The following is a 13,527-nucleotide window of genomic DNA, read 5'->3' on the forward strand; positions in this document are numbered from 1 at the left end:
TTCTTACTTTCTCATACCCTCACATCTATTCAACACTTACACACTCTCTTTTCACTGACAATTTCTCTACACTCCAACCCTGGAATCCATTTCCTCTGCCCTATTCCCAACAGCGACATGTTCCATCACTAACAGTCTCTCTTGCTGCTGTCCTTCGAATGTCTATACTCCTACAGCATTCTTGAAAGACTGGAACTGTGAGACCATAATAGCAATACAAACACCACCTGGCTTGATCAGAGCCAGGCATCGCTAGAAGACATCATATGTTCCAGGGGACACCTTTTGGAGAGATTAAATGGCACAAGAAAGTGGGAGGGAAGTAACAGTTCACAGGGAGAGAAAATGATGTTTGAGAACCTTAGTGACACCATCTATGCTGCTTTTAGTTACAAGCTAGCAGGGGAGGGGAATTGTATGCAAATCCTGCATGATGCCATGCTGCAGAATCCCCCCCCCCTGAAAAAGAAGTTGCAGGAAATTCAAGGCTCAGTTTAAAGACATTCCATTGTGCACTAAAGTTGATGATGCATTTTTCCATCATTTCCCCCTCCATTTTTGTCCATTCTTAAATTCAACCTTAAGTTTCCTGCTAAGCCCCCCTCCCCTGATATCAGCTTGAGTGACTACCTAAAGCTACTGAGCTCCCAGACCACTTGAATCTTACAGCAGAGCTGGTCAAAAAACTGATGCTAGCTTTAGTAGGCAGTTTTTCCTTTAGTCAAGATTGTTTGCCTTTTGTTGGTAATATATATATATATTTATATTTATATATATATTTAGTCCACTCTAGGTGAACCTTCAGTCTTACACCCTTTTCAACTCACTTTCATGCCCCTAGCCTGTAGTTCACTCAAGATTTTGATAATTAAACTCAACAGTCATGACTACTACTGCTATCCATTCAGTCGTGTCCGACCCTTAGGCTATCCATTCAGTTGTGTCCGACCCTTAGATATTCTGTAGGCCAGTCCTTCCCTGTTTTTCCCGGCTTCTTTCAATTGCTTGGTGTTGATTCCTGTGTCATTCTTTACGGTATCCAGCCAGGTCTCCCCTGTTTCCTTTTACCACTGACCATTCTGAGTAGCACCTCCTTTTCTAGTGAATTTGCCCACATCACATGTCCAAAATAAGTCAGTTTCTGTCTGGTAATCTTGCCTTCAAGGGACAACTCTGGGTTTATGTGATCAAGAACATCTTTGTTGGTGATCCTAGCTGCCCATGGGATTCATAGTAGTCTTCTCCAGCACCACAGTTCAAAGGAAGCAATTTTTCTTCTATCTGCTTTCATGAGTGTCCATGACTCACAGCCATATGTCATGATTGGGAACACAATGGCAGTGATCAATCTTTGTTTGATGGTGACCGAGACGTCCTTGTACTTATTTCCATATTTGGTCCATGTTCACCATGGATGCATGCCCCAGTGCTAATCGATTCTTGATCTCTGCTGTTGAACCGCCATTGTGATTAATGAGGGACCCAAGGAAACTGAAGCTGTGGTTGTCAACTCTTTTAAAGTTGGCACATACCTGATAGATAATGTTCATATATCTGACATGCTGCACACATGATATTAAGAACATAAGAATAGCCTTACTGGATCAGTCCAATGATCCATCTAGCTCAGTAGTCCATCCTTACAGTAGCCAGTCCAAGTCATTAGTATCTGAAACCCCCCCCCAAAAGTATCAGCATTCCATGCTACCGACCCCAGTAGCCTGTCTTCACAGTGGCCAATCCAGGTCACTAGTACCTGGCAAAAACCTAAATAGTAGCAACATTCTATGCTACTGATCTAAGGCAAGCAGTGGCTTCCCCCATGTCTGTCTCAAGAACAGATTATGGGCTTTTCCTCCAGGAAATTGTCCACACCTTTCTTAAAACCAGCTACGTTAGTTAACTGCTCTTACCAATGTGTTCCAGAGCTTAACTAAAAAATATTTATTCCTATTTGTTTTAAAAGTATTTCCCTGTAACTTCATCGAGTGTCTCCTAGTGTTTGTAATTTTTGACGGAGTAAAAAAAAATCAATCCACTTTACATGTTCTACACCACTCAGGATTTTGAAGGATTTCAATCATATCTTTCCACAGCAGTCTCTTTCCTAAGCTGAAGAGCCCTAACCATTTTAGTCTATCCTCATACGAGAGGCGTTCCATCCCCTTTATCATCTTGGTTGCTCTTCTTTGAACCTTTTTTATTTCTGCTACATCTTTCTTGAGATAAGGCAACCAATACAACATCTTTCTTGAGATAAGGCAACACAATACTTCAGGTGAGGTCGCACCATGGAGCGATAAGACCTTTATTCCGCTTCACTCTCCAAAAAATATTCTCTACCTTATAGAGCAATATGAGGCATATTTGTCTGAAAAAAAGTGATTTAATCTCCCAGGTCATTAATGTTCCTTTTTTAAATAAAATCCAGCACCCTACCAGACCTGCTGTTTCTATCCACTTAAACCATGAAGAACACCCATATTTCAGTCAAAATACCAATTTTTTGTGGAACCAAACCAACATCTACCTGAATTTTAAGCATTCTAGGCACTCTACATCTGAAAACTAGGCATTGTTGGATGAACCCCAACCATATCCTTCAGCTCTTCCCAAGATGAGAAAAGTAGCTGCCACAACAAACAAGAATAAACTGCACAGCCCTCTATTTCCATTCAATGAGGCTCTGAATTCACCAAGAACCATCTCATAGCCACTTTCAGTTGTGCCACCCAATTAAACCACTTAAACTTGGGCAAATATATATTTCCCCTCTCAAACGAAGTTGCAAGCACACTACAGATACTCAAGGTCTCTTCCTCCAAATAAATTCCAATATCTATTTAAAACCTTATCGAGGCATTCGGGGCCCCCACATGGCAGAATGGCAAATAGAAATATAACATGAGGAGAAGTATTCATTTTTATAATATTAATTCAATAAAGGTTGGCATAACCTGCCATCTGTGGAGGTCCTACTTAATCGACAAGAAAGGATGAAGCTATAGTGCTCCTTTAAGACAACTGGCACAATTACTCCAAATACTGAAAACACATATTCTCACAGAAATGAGAATTCAGCTTTAAATCTGTCCAGGGCCTCAGTAGTTATGTTCAGATAAAGTGCAGTGGACTTAGTTGCATTAAGCTTATATCCTAATATAGCACTGAAGTGAATATGGTTGTTGATTTTGAAACACTTAAGTCCTGACTTTATAGCAGGATGTCTGTGTAATCCAAAATTCCTCCTATTAATTGGCAGATGGTGAAAACGGCTGCTTTATGAAACTTGATGTTAAACAAGAGCAACAGTGCCAAGTAACAGACATTTGGAGATGCAGATCTTCCATACGAACCATAGAAACACATGTTGCTTCTGAGCAACAATGTCAAATAAAAGGTTAAACCTATTTTATAAAGGCAATGTGCCTATGTACTTTATAAAGTGGCATACAAAACCAGCCCCAATGGCGTCCAAATGTAGACACACACATTTCCACTTACATAGTATGTGTGTAAATGTATGCATGTATTGTAGGTATGTATACAGTATAATCTTGTTATAACGGACTCGCTTATAACAGAATATCGTTTATAGCAGACGAGGTCCGCTGGTCCCGGCTGTGCGCCTTTATGAACATGCAGAAAATCACCGCATATAGTGGACTCGCATATAACGGACTTTCACATATAATGGACAACCAATTTGGTCCCCAGAGCCGCTTTTAGCTGTACGGTAGTTTTTGTTCGGCTATAACAGACATGCAGGCTCTGCCTACAAAGCGTGTGGCGTGCCGGTAATATAGTATCAAAATGCAGCCCAGAAGAAAATGACAGAATATTTTTCTTTCCAGTACAGTATGACATAATGCTTTAGAAATCTTTTAGTGTTCTGGTTTTTGCAATCATTTCGTGCCATACCAATGTTTTGCTGAGTTTTGTTATTGATGTTGCTGATATGGTTGTGCAGTGACTGTTGTTCATCTATTATACGTTGTTTCAAGTTGATCTAAATAAAGTTTTTTAAAAAATGCAACTCTGGATATAACGGACTGTTTTTCCAGGTCCCTTGAAGTCCGTTATAACGAGATTATACTGTATCACAACACTGCCTTTGCTCCATCCAAGCTATGTCCCCAGAAATGCATATATTTCCAGCTTGCATAAAAGTAGGTGCACCTTTCACAGGTGTATGAAATTTTATATACACCCTTTTCTGAGTAAAAGTATACTTTTAGACTGTCTGTACTTCAACTCCTTTTCTAGTGCCTCACTTGCCTTGTTCCTCTTAATAATAACTTTATTTTTATATACCGCAATACCACAAACAGTTTAGAGCGGTTTACAGAGGAAGAGACTGTATACAGACAGCGATAATATAAAAAACTTTTGAAATTACATTATCATGTTAAGATTAATCGAGTTTATCTGGGAGTGTTTTCAGAATACGTCTTATATTGTATAATGCTTTAACGGCTTCTTAAACATAGAAACATAGAAAGTGACGGCAGAAAAGGGCCAAGGCCCATCAAGTCTGCCCACTCTATTGACCCACCCCCCTAGCTACCCTTTAAGAGATCGCACTCTGATGACCCATCCCCTCTTAGAGATCTGACATGAGCATCCCATCTGTTCTTAAAATCTGGCACATTGCATGTTGCATGGGCTCTTGTCTAAGTATAAATTGACTGGAACCTTTATAGGCACAGAGTGATCCACAAATTTCAGATTAGATCAGTACTGGGCTCTGTGGATGACATCACCCACATGTGAATATGATGCCTGCTTGTCCTCGGATAAAACATACTTTACACATGGAAAAAGCTTTATAAAAATATGTACCCCTCTAAAACCTAAAAAAATAAAAGGAGATAGTTTGTGTTAACACCAGAACTCATGGACAGCTTATCAAAGATCAGATCATCATTTATGAAAACCCAGTCTAAAGCTGCCACAATGAAATTTATTTTATTCCCAATAAGTTTGCATTCTTCAATGTATAACATGCTTCAGCCATCTGGCAGCATGACTTTTAGGGCATAGTTCTCTAGGGTTTTTTCTATTTTTAATTCACTTTCCAGAGCTTTGCATCAATTCATTGTTCTCTTTGTACTCACCTGCCAGGAGTGTGCAGGAATAAGCTATTTTCCGCTTCCTCAATGTGGTCGGGGAACTCTGAGTGCAGGGTGGCATCAAGAGCACTATCTGTTTCCACGTCATCGTGCATTTCATGATGGACCAGTGTGCCGGTGTCCTCATCTGTGAAGGTTTCACATTCACTGTAAGTGCTCTCAGAGCCCATGTAAGCACTATCAGTCACCTCATTTGCCTATTATAAAAATTAAAAAATAGAATAGAATTACTATTTAGCATGTGATTTATCATATACATAAAGCCATATGTGTGCCTTTGAGAGACAGAGAACCAGTTGTGTGCTATGCAGTGGAAAATCCATGCTCAAAACCACCTATGTGCTCTCACCTCCTGGGTCAGTGGATTAGAGTTATTGTATATACTCTAATATAAACCGAGATTTTGGGCCCAAAAATGGGGGTCTCGGCTTATATTTGGGTCATCGCCCACTTGCCCCCTCTCAAACTTATTGCAGGCCTCCACCAGGCCTGCTGTATGGCCTGATGGGGTGGGCCGAGACAGGATGGATCCCTCCCGTCTCCTGTCCCAGCTGACTCTGCCAATTTTTTTTCCCTCCTCCTGCTTAACATTTTGAATCCCTGGTGGTCCAGCAGTGTATCAGGCAGGAGTGAGCTTTCTCTGAATGGCTGCCTTGAGTTCTCGCAGCCCACTGGTGTACCAGGCATGAGCAAGCTATCCTCGCTCATTCACAGTGCTGAGCCGCTCACTTAATGGCTGCCCCAAGTTCTCGCGGGACTTGTGAACCTGGCAAGGAGGGAGGCTGGGTGCAGAGCCAGGGAGGGGGGCAGGGCGCAGATCCTGGCAGGGAACATGAATATTAATCCCCCCGGTCTTATATTCAAGTCAACTTAGTTTCTCTCCACAAAAGTGGAAGGAAGAAGTAGAGAATTACAGGCCAGTAAGTCTGACTTCTGTGGTAAGCAAATTAATGGAAACACTTTTAAAATAGAGAATGATGAAGTTTCTGGAATCCTGTGGATTACAGGACCGGAGGCACATGGATTCACTAGAGGAAGGTCTTGTCAGATAAATCTGATCAATTTCTGTTTATATCTACAAAATGTTGAAAGATTTTGAAATAGAGATTTCTGTTGAAATGATAAGTAACTGGTTAGAATGAAAATAATGATGTGGATGTTCCTAATACGTAATTTCTGTCAGAGGAAGATATTATACAGGCTGTTACCACAGCATGGTATCCCAGAAGACAACACTAGTGATAACAAGAACAGAGAAGATGTACAAACTTTGAAAATTTGGTTTCTTGAAGCAATCACTGCTCTTTATTAAGTCAACAGATTATTGGAAGAACTTAGGACAGAACCTTTAGAAATCATGCACCTAAGGCAAATGACATATTTTGTGAGAAAAAAAAAGTATTACAAACCACAAACAGCTAAAGACTTCAAAAATAAGCAATGGCTTTATAGACTTTATAACACTGTAGTGTATTCTTTGCCTTTTTTTTTGCAAATTGAATAACCAATAAATGTTTGTACAGAAATGTGGTTTGATATAGAATTGATCCTTATTTCTGTAAAAGACTGTTGCAGAAATACTGTATAGTCTGTCAATAGTTTATTTAAAAGCCTGATTTATCACTTAGCCTTAATATATTGCAGCAGTTTACACATTTGGGCCTGGATTCTGTAGAGCAGGGGTGCCCAACGCGTCGATCGCGATCGACAGGTCGTTCGCTCAGGCGACCCCAGTCGATCGCACAGCAGGTTCCCTTCTTCCTTTCTCTTTTTTTCCCCTCCTGACTGGCCCGCCTCTTAAAGAACGCTGGCCAATCAGAGTGCTGGAAGGGCGGGGTGAAGGTCGGTGGGGGACGGAGCTCAGCGCATCACAAGAAATAGAAGCGCCTGTAATGATTGAGGTAAGAGCGAGGCCTAATGCTGCCCGATATACAATTTTAAAAACCCCAAAATCGGCCTCCCAATCAGTGGCGTACCGAGGTGGGGCGGTCCGCCAACGCCCCGGGTGCACGGCTTGGAGGGATGCACAGCCGTCCGGGTCCTCCTGCCCTTCCTTTCCACCGGTCTGCGCACGGGCCTCGCACCCGCCACCCAAATGGTGCTGTTGGTTATCGCGAGACTCGCGGGAGTTGACGGCACCATTCGAGCGTCGGCGCGGGACCAGGCAGGCGCAAGCCCCGAGCGCGGACCGGGGGAAAAGAAAGGCAGGATGACCCGGACCTGGCCGGCTGTGCACCCCTCCAAGCCGTGCACCCGGGCAGATTGTCCCCCTTCTAAATCCATTGTACTTGTCTTTTATTCAGTTCCACTAATGAGCATTGTGACAGGCAGTTCTTATGGGGCAGTTCTTGGAGGTATTTCTTTGTTTTTCTGTGCCTAAGTATTCTATTAATTTAACTTCCTTATTCCTGTGGGGATCTCCAAAGGGGACGAATGGGAGACGGCCGGTGGCAGGTGGTACTTTAGCAATTCTTACAGGTTGCCATAGGCCTCAGGAGCTGTCTTCCCTCTGCCGTGGTCCTTCCCCTCCTCTAAGTCAGCGACAGGCTTGGGGCAGAGGGAAGACAGCTCCTGAGGCCTATGGCAACCTGCAAGGATCGCTAAAGTACCAGCGATCCTCTCTGCAGACTGCTCCCTGCTGGAATTAGGTAAATGGAAGTGGGGAGGGTAGGCCTTCGGGGGGGGGGGGGGAGTGCAGTCCTTCAAGGGGTAGTGCAGGCCTTCAGGGGGGGAGTCAACCTTTGAGGGGGAATGTGCAGACCTTCAGGGGGGGTCAGGCCTTCGGGGGAGGGGGGCTGTATAATAAAAAAATATTTGAACATAAATACAAAGTACACTCGGTGTGTGTATATATATATATATATATATATATATATATATATATATATGTTTAGCATTTTTATTGTTGGTATATCATTTTGACTTGGTCATTTTAAAAGTAGCTCGCAAGCCCAAAAAGTGTGGGCACCCCTGCTGTAGAGGATGCCTGGGAAGGGCGTCCTATACAGAATCGGGCCTAGACCCACCCAAAATAAACCAGATTCTGTAACTGATGTCCATGTTATAAAAGCCGGTTACAGAACTGGGTTACTGTAGACGTGGCTGCTGTACTTTTTAGGGCAAGGGATTTCCCTGCTGCGATAAGTATAGTGGTTGCGGCTGCCAGCCCCTCCCCCCACCTCCGTACGATTGCGGCAGAAGGGAGCCCAACCCCTCCTGCCTGATGACCACCCAGCCTTTCCCGAAGATTGCTGGCAGGAGGGTGCCCAATCCACCATGCCGGTCCCCCTCCCCAACGAACCACCCATCCCCGAACCCCCCCTCCAATGAAACACTCCAACCCCCCTCCCTGGATATCCCCCAATGAAACCCCCCATCCACCCCCTCTCTGGAAACCCTCCTGGCCAGGCGCCTAAGGCCCCACCCATAGGAGGGGCCTTAGGCGCCTGGGCCAATCAGGCCCTAGGCTCCTGTGGGCAGGGGAGGGGCGGGCCCACCTCATTTGGACAGAGGTGGGTCTGCCAGCCATCAGTGCAAGGACCCATCTGGCCAACTTGCGTGGTGAGCATGGGAAGGGGGTACCTAGAATGGAGTGGTTTTGTTTGGGGGGGTCCAGGGAAGGGGCATTTCATTGGGGGGGGGGGGGTTGGGGACAGGAGGGGGGTTTGTTTGGGGGGGTCCGGCAGGAAGGATTGGGCACCCTCCTGCTAGCAATCTTTGGGAAAGGGTGGGCGGTCATTGGGCAGGAGGGGTTGGGCACCTCCTACCGCGATCTTCAGTGGGAGGGGACCTACTGGCAAAAGGGGTTGGGCACCCTCCTGTGGGTCTTTCGGCAAGGGGGATTTGGCATCCCTCCTGCCTCATTTGTTTTGCTATACTAATCGCGGCAGGGAGATCCCTTGCCACGATTAAGTATTGCGGCCATGACTACTTACAATGTAGGCCCGCTTTATAGGGAGACGCGTAGGACCTCCTAGGTTCGCCTAAGGCTACTACCTAGCCTTCGGAGAGCTTAGGCAGGCTTCTGGGCCTCCCTAGGCTCCCAGAGGTGACTTCATTATAGATGGCCTGCTGGGAAGCATTAAAAAAAACAACCAACATGCATCCCTATTGGCTGATTAGATAGCTATAGGACGCCTACAGCTGCCTACAATCGGGACACAGTTTACAGAATCAAGGTCTTGGTGTTTGATGCTAAGCATGCTATTTTATTGTTGAACTGGATATAAGTGATCCATTTATATGTGGTTATATAACATTGGCCTCTGACCACCATGTATTAACAGTATTACACTGTAATCCATAGTTTTTCAGAGTCCTGCTTCAGAACTAAAATCTTTATTTTGTCCTTTCAGGAGGAGAAACCTCTTTTCTAGCCTTGCCACTCAGATTTCAGTCTAAAGTTTAGTTCCACTCTCTTTCCATTCAGTTTTCTTTTCTTTTACCTCAATCAGCCCCATTGCCTCTGTGGTGCTTTGACAGCACCCTGCAGGGTACAAGAAAGTGCCCTCCTGCTCAGCGAAAGCTGTGCATCAATCGTGGCTGCTGGGGTTAATTATCAAAGTGTCCTTTTATTTTTTTTTTTTAAAAGCAAACACACAGTATGTACTTTCTTTGAAGGAATGGGAAGTAGGTGCTTAGGAGATTTCTTATTTCTCCATTGGCTTTTCTACTCAAAATTCAGTTGCTATTAATTCCTACTTACAGTCGACAGTGACCAATTCAGGCAAATGTTCCCCTGGCTGACTAATACATTTTCCATTACAAACGCCAGTCTTTGAATAATCATTTGCCTTTTGCTCAAAAACTGAAACATTTTGGCAGGCAATCTATTTTCAGGCATAGACTTTAAGAAGTGAAAGATTTAACAGATATGTCTAATATAATGGGGGAGAATGTTTTAAAAAGTTGATGAAAGGGCTGAAAAAAGTTATTGTGATCAGCTTTGTTCCTTTCCATTGTTACCTTTCCAAACATTTTATATTTTCTACTAGTTTAAGACATACATGTGAACTTCTTTGTTTTCATTTACCATGTTGAAAGGACGTGTTTCTAAAAAATTCCTGGACAATTTGGAAAAGCATGTGGCATTATCTTATAATACAGTACTATTTGGTATGTCTATGATGAAAAAAAGAGCCAAATATCATTACATAACAATAAACTTTTATTGATAATGACAGGAGTCGCCATTCAGCATATCACAAGTAAATGGAAAAATTACAGTAGACTCAATTACAATTTCTGGTGGAATTAATTATGTCACATATATAAAATGGAAAGAGCAATAGCTATACAACAAGGAAGCTATAAGAAATTTAATAAAATTTGGGAGCCATTAACTTCTTATTGTAATGAGTAAACACCATTTTCTATTGTAATATACACCGTCTAATGATTGGGGGGAGGAGGAGGTATATTTTACATTTTTCTTATTGGGGAAATAATAGAGGAATGATGGGAGGGGAGGGTGGTAATTTTATGTATTGTAAGATAAATCAGAAAGATTGTCAAGTGATGTGTTTAATTGTATTGTTTTATTGTTTGTGCACTTGATATAAGATTGAAAACAAACAAATAATTTGGAAAAAAAAAAAAAATTCCCGGACAGAACTCTATCTTACCAGGCTGGTATTTGGGGTAGAATTATAAGTTAATAGTTAATAATTTCTTCTACATATCATTCATTTAGAAGATCTTTGAAAACCTATTTATATGATAAATTTCTCTAAATTATTTTTGTTGATGTATTTCAGGAATGTTGTTAATGTATGTATTTTCGCTGTTATTTGACAGCTTCTTTTGATGTAAACCGCTTTGAACTACAAATACATTTTTATTATTATTTACAGTACACCCCTCCGTCCTTATTCGCGGTTTCGGGACCCGTGGTTTTGACTATTCGCCGTTTTTGGTGCCGGGACCCCCTCCCCCCTTAATGAAATGACCTTACATGGTGGTCTAGCGGTGATGCAGGGCAGGAATGATTTTCCTACACTCCTGCCCCATGCAGAGCCATCATCGAAAATGGCTGCTGTGAGTTCCTGTGGTCTCACGAGACTACAACGGGAACTCATGGCAGCCATTTTGATGATGGCTCTGCATGGGGCAGGAGCATAGGAAGATCGTTCCTGCCCCGTGTCACCGCTATTCCACCAGGTAAGGTCTGGGGATGCAGGAGGGAGGCAGGGGTGGGTCAGAACCGGCCCAAAAACTTATTTGCAATTTTTCCCTATTCGCGGGCTGGCTCTGCACCTAACCTCCATGAATATGGAGGAAGAAGTGCACAGGTCTGTACCCGGACAATTTGATAGATCATTTGATTTCTGAATGCTTTGAAAAAAACAATTTGCTTAGGCATTTCCAAGGGTAAAAGTATTTTTATACAGAAACAGGCTGTTACAAAACTGCTGCCCAATGACTGGTTAGACGTATGTGCATGCAGATTCTATGCACAAAGATTGACCCACACTGGCTCCGATAGCTTAATAGGTACTTTTACTAAAGCCAAAAGCGCTGGCCAGCATAGTAAATACTCCAACACTCATAGGAATTTACTGGGCATTGGAGCATTTGTAGTGTGGCACTCGGCTGCACAGCTTTGAAAAAAGGGTGGGAGTTTAAGTCTTTTTAAATACGAAATGACTTATTTTTAGTATGTGGTACTTCCTCTCCCTTCACAAACTGCTTAGGGAACAGGTATTTGCAGAAAAAGTGCAAATTTAGCCACTTTTTCCCCCAGAGAAAACACACACAGTAAATGATGGCAGATAAAAGACCTGAACAGCCTGCCCAAAAGACACACTTAATATTACAGTGTGCCCAACATTTCACATCCATTATTAATTCATGAATAAATTGGCTTTCTGGAACATAAACTGTAGAAGTCTGCCCAATATTGGTCCTTAGAAGAAGGTGTGGGATAAGCAAGTGAAATCTCTTAGAGAAGGGAAGAGATAATGGTTACTGCAGATGGGCAGACTAGATGGCCATTTGGCCTTTATCTGCCATCGTGTTTCTAACTACTGGAGGGCTATCAAAACATCTTGTCATTTGTGGGGTTCAGACTGTAAAAGTATGCCAGCACTGCTCTCACATTCCAGTTTACTAGAGTTTCCATCAAAGCCCTCTCCAGCTCATCCTAAACCGAACTGCCAATACGGGATAAAGACTGTGCAAGTCTGACCAGTACCGGCCTTAGTTCTTCATAGCCGGAATTGCCTTCTAAGCACCACTTGACCCATCAAACACACATACAACCATTTGTTTTTTATACCATTCTTTTTCTAATTAGAGATCTTCTATGTTTATATCCCATGCATTTTTTAATTCAGCCACCAACTCTCTCAGAATGGAATTTCAGGCATCAACCAACCTCTCCATGAAAAAGAATTCACACATTCTCCTCTTTAATCTGTGCAAAGTCCATGGGTAACCGCACATGAAGACTTTATAACTTCTCACATTTTGAAAACTGCCCTATTAGACTACAGCTTATTGTCAATTCTAGAAGGCTGATGTCCAGGCTTTAAGACAAAGGGCCCTGGGAATGAAACCCTTTTAGTTGAGCTTCCCAGCACGGATCAGGCGCATCTATTATAACAATTGAAATAAGCTGAATTTGGATGGACTTGCTTTTAACCAGGCTGAAATGAGAAGGCCACCAAAAAAGGGAGACTCCGAGTATGAGATTCCACTGCCAGCCTATGGGTGACTGTTTCTAAGACAACATTGTGTTGGAGTGAACATTCGCCCTCCCACCAACAGCTGTTTCTCCTGGTTGGTTGGTTCATTTATTTACTTACTTGTTTGTTTAAAGTTGTTTATAATCTGCCCACCCACCTCTCAAGGTGAGGAACAGTATAATACACAAATAATTTACAAACAATACAGCATTTGTAAACCATAAGCAGTATGTACAAAAGCATTATAAGCCACATATCGCTTCAAAACATAGAAAGGATGGCTGCATGCTCCTACCTCTAAATCAGGGATCTCAAAGTCCCTCCTTGAGGGCCGCAATCCAGTCGGGTTTTCAGGATTTCCCCAATGAATATGCATGAGATCTATGTGCATGCACTGCTTTCAATGAATATTCATTGGGGAAATCCTGAAAACCCGACTGGATTGCGGCCCTCAAGGAGGGACTTTGAGATCCCTGCTCTAAATATAGGGTAATTGCTCCCTACCTTCTCTTAACATACCAAACAAATACATTATCCCAACCTGCTCCATGGTTCTCACTTCCTTTCAGGACCCATTTGCTGCTCTAGCATGTACCTCTGTGCTCCTGACCACCTCAGTTTCTCCTGCTATTAAGATCTCAATTCCCTGCTTTGGTCTTGGGATTTTCCAGACTCTGATTTCCCACCATCCTCTGGCCTCTGAACTAGTC

At 42.8% G+C, this 13,527-nt stretch overlaps 1 protein-coding gene across 6 annotated transcripts in view; it reads right to left on the minus strand.

Annotated features, from left to right (window-relative positions):
• RAB11FIP3 (RAB11 family interacting protein 3) overlaps positions 1-13,527 on the minus strand; it is a 247,074-nt gene that overhangs the window by 95,079 nt on the left and 138,468 nt on the right. For all 6 annotated transcript variants that reach the window (XR_004541136.1, XM_033963921.1, XM_033963922.1 and 3 more), the window contains one exon: positions 5,118-5,329. Coding sequence is in view for 5 of the 6 variants with exons in the window: in XM_033963921.1 (XP_033819812.1) it covers positions 5,118-5,329 (212 nt within the window). In the remaining variant the exon portion in view is untranslated. The remainder of the gene's footprint in view (positions 1-5,117; positions 5,330-13,527) is intronic.

This window comes from Geotrypetes seraphini, chromosome 11, assembly GCF_902459505.1.
Source record: "Geotrypetes seraphini chromosome 11, aGeoSer1.1, whole genome shotgun sequence".
Lineage (NCBI taxonomy): Eukaryota > Metazoa > Chordata > Amphibia > Gymnophiona > Dermophiidae > Geotrypetes > Geotrypetes seraphini.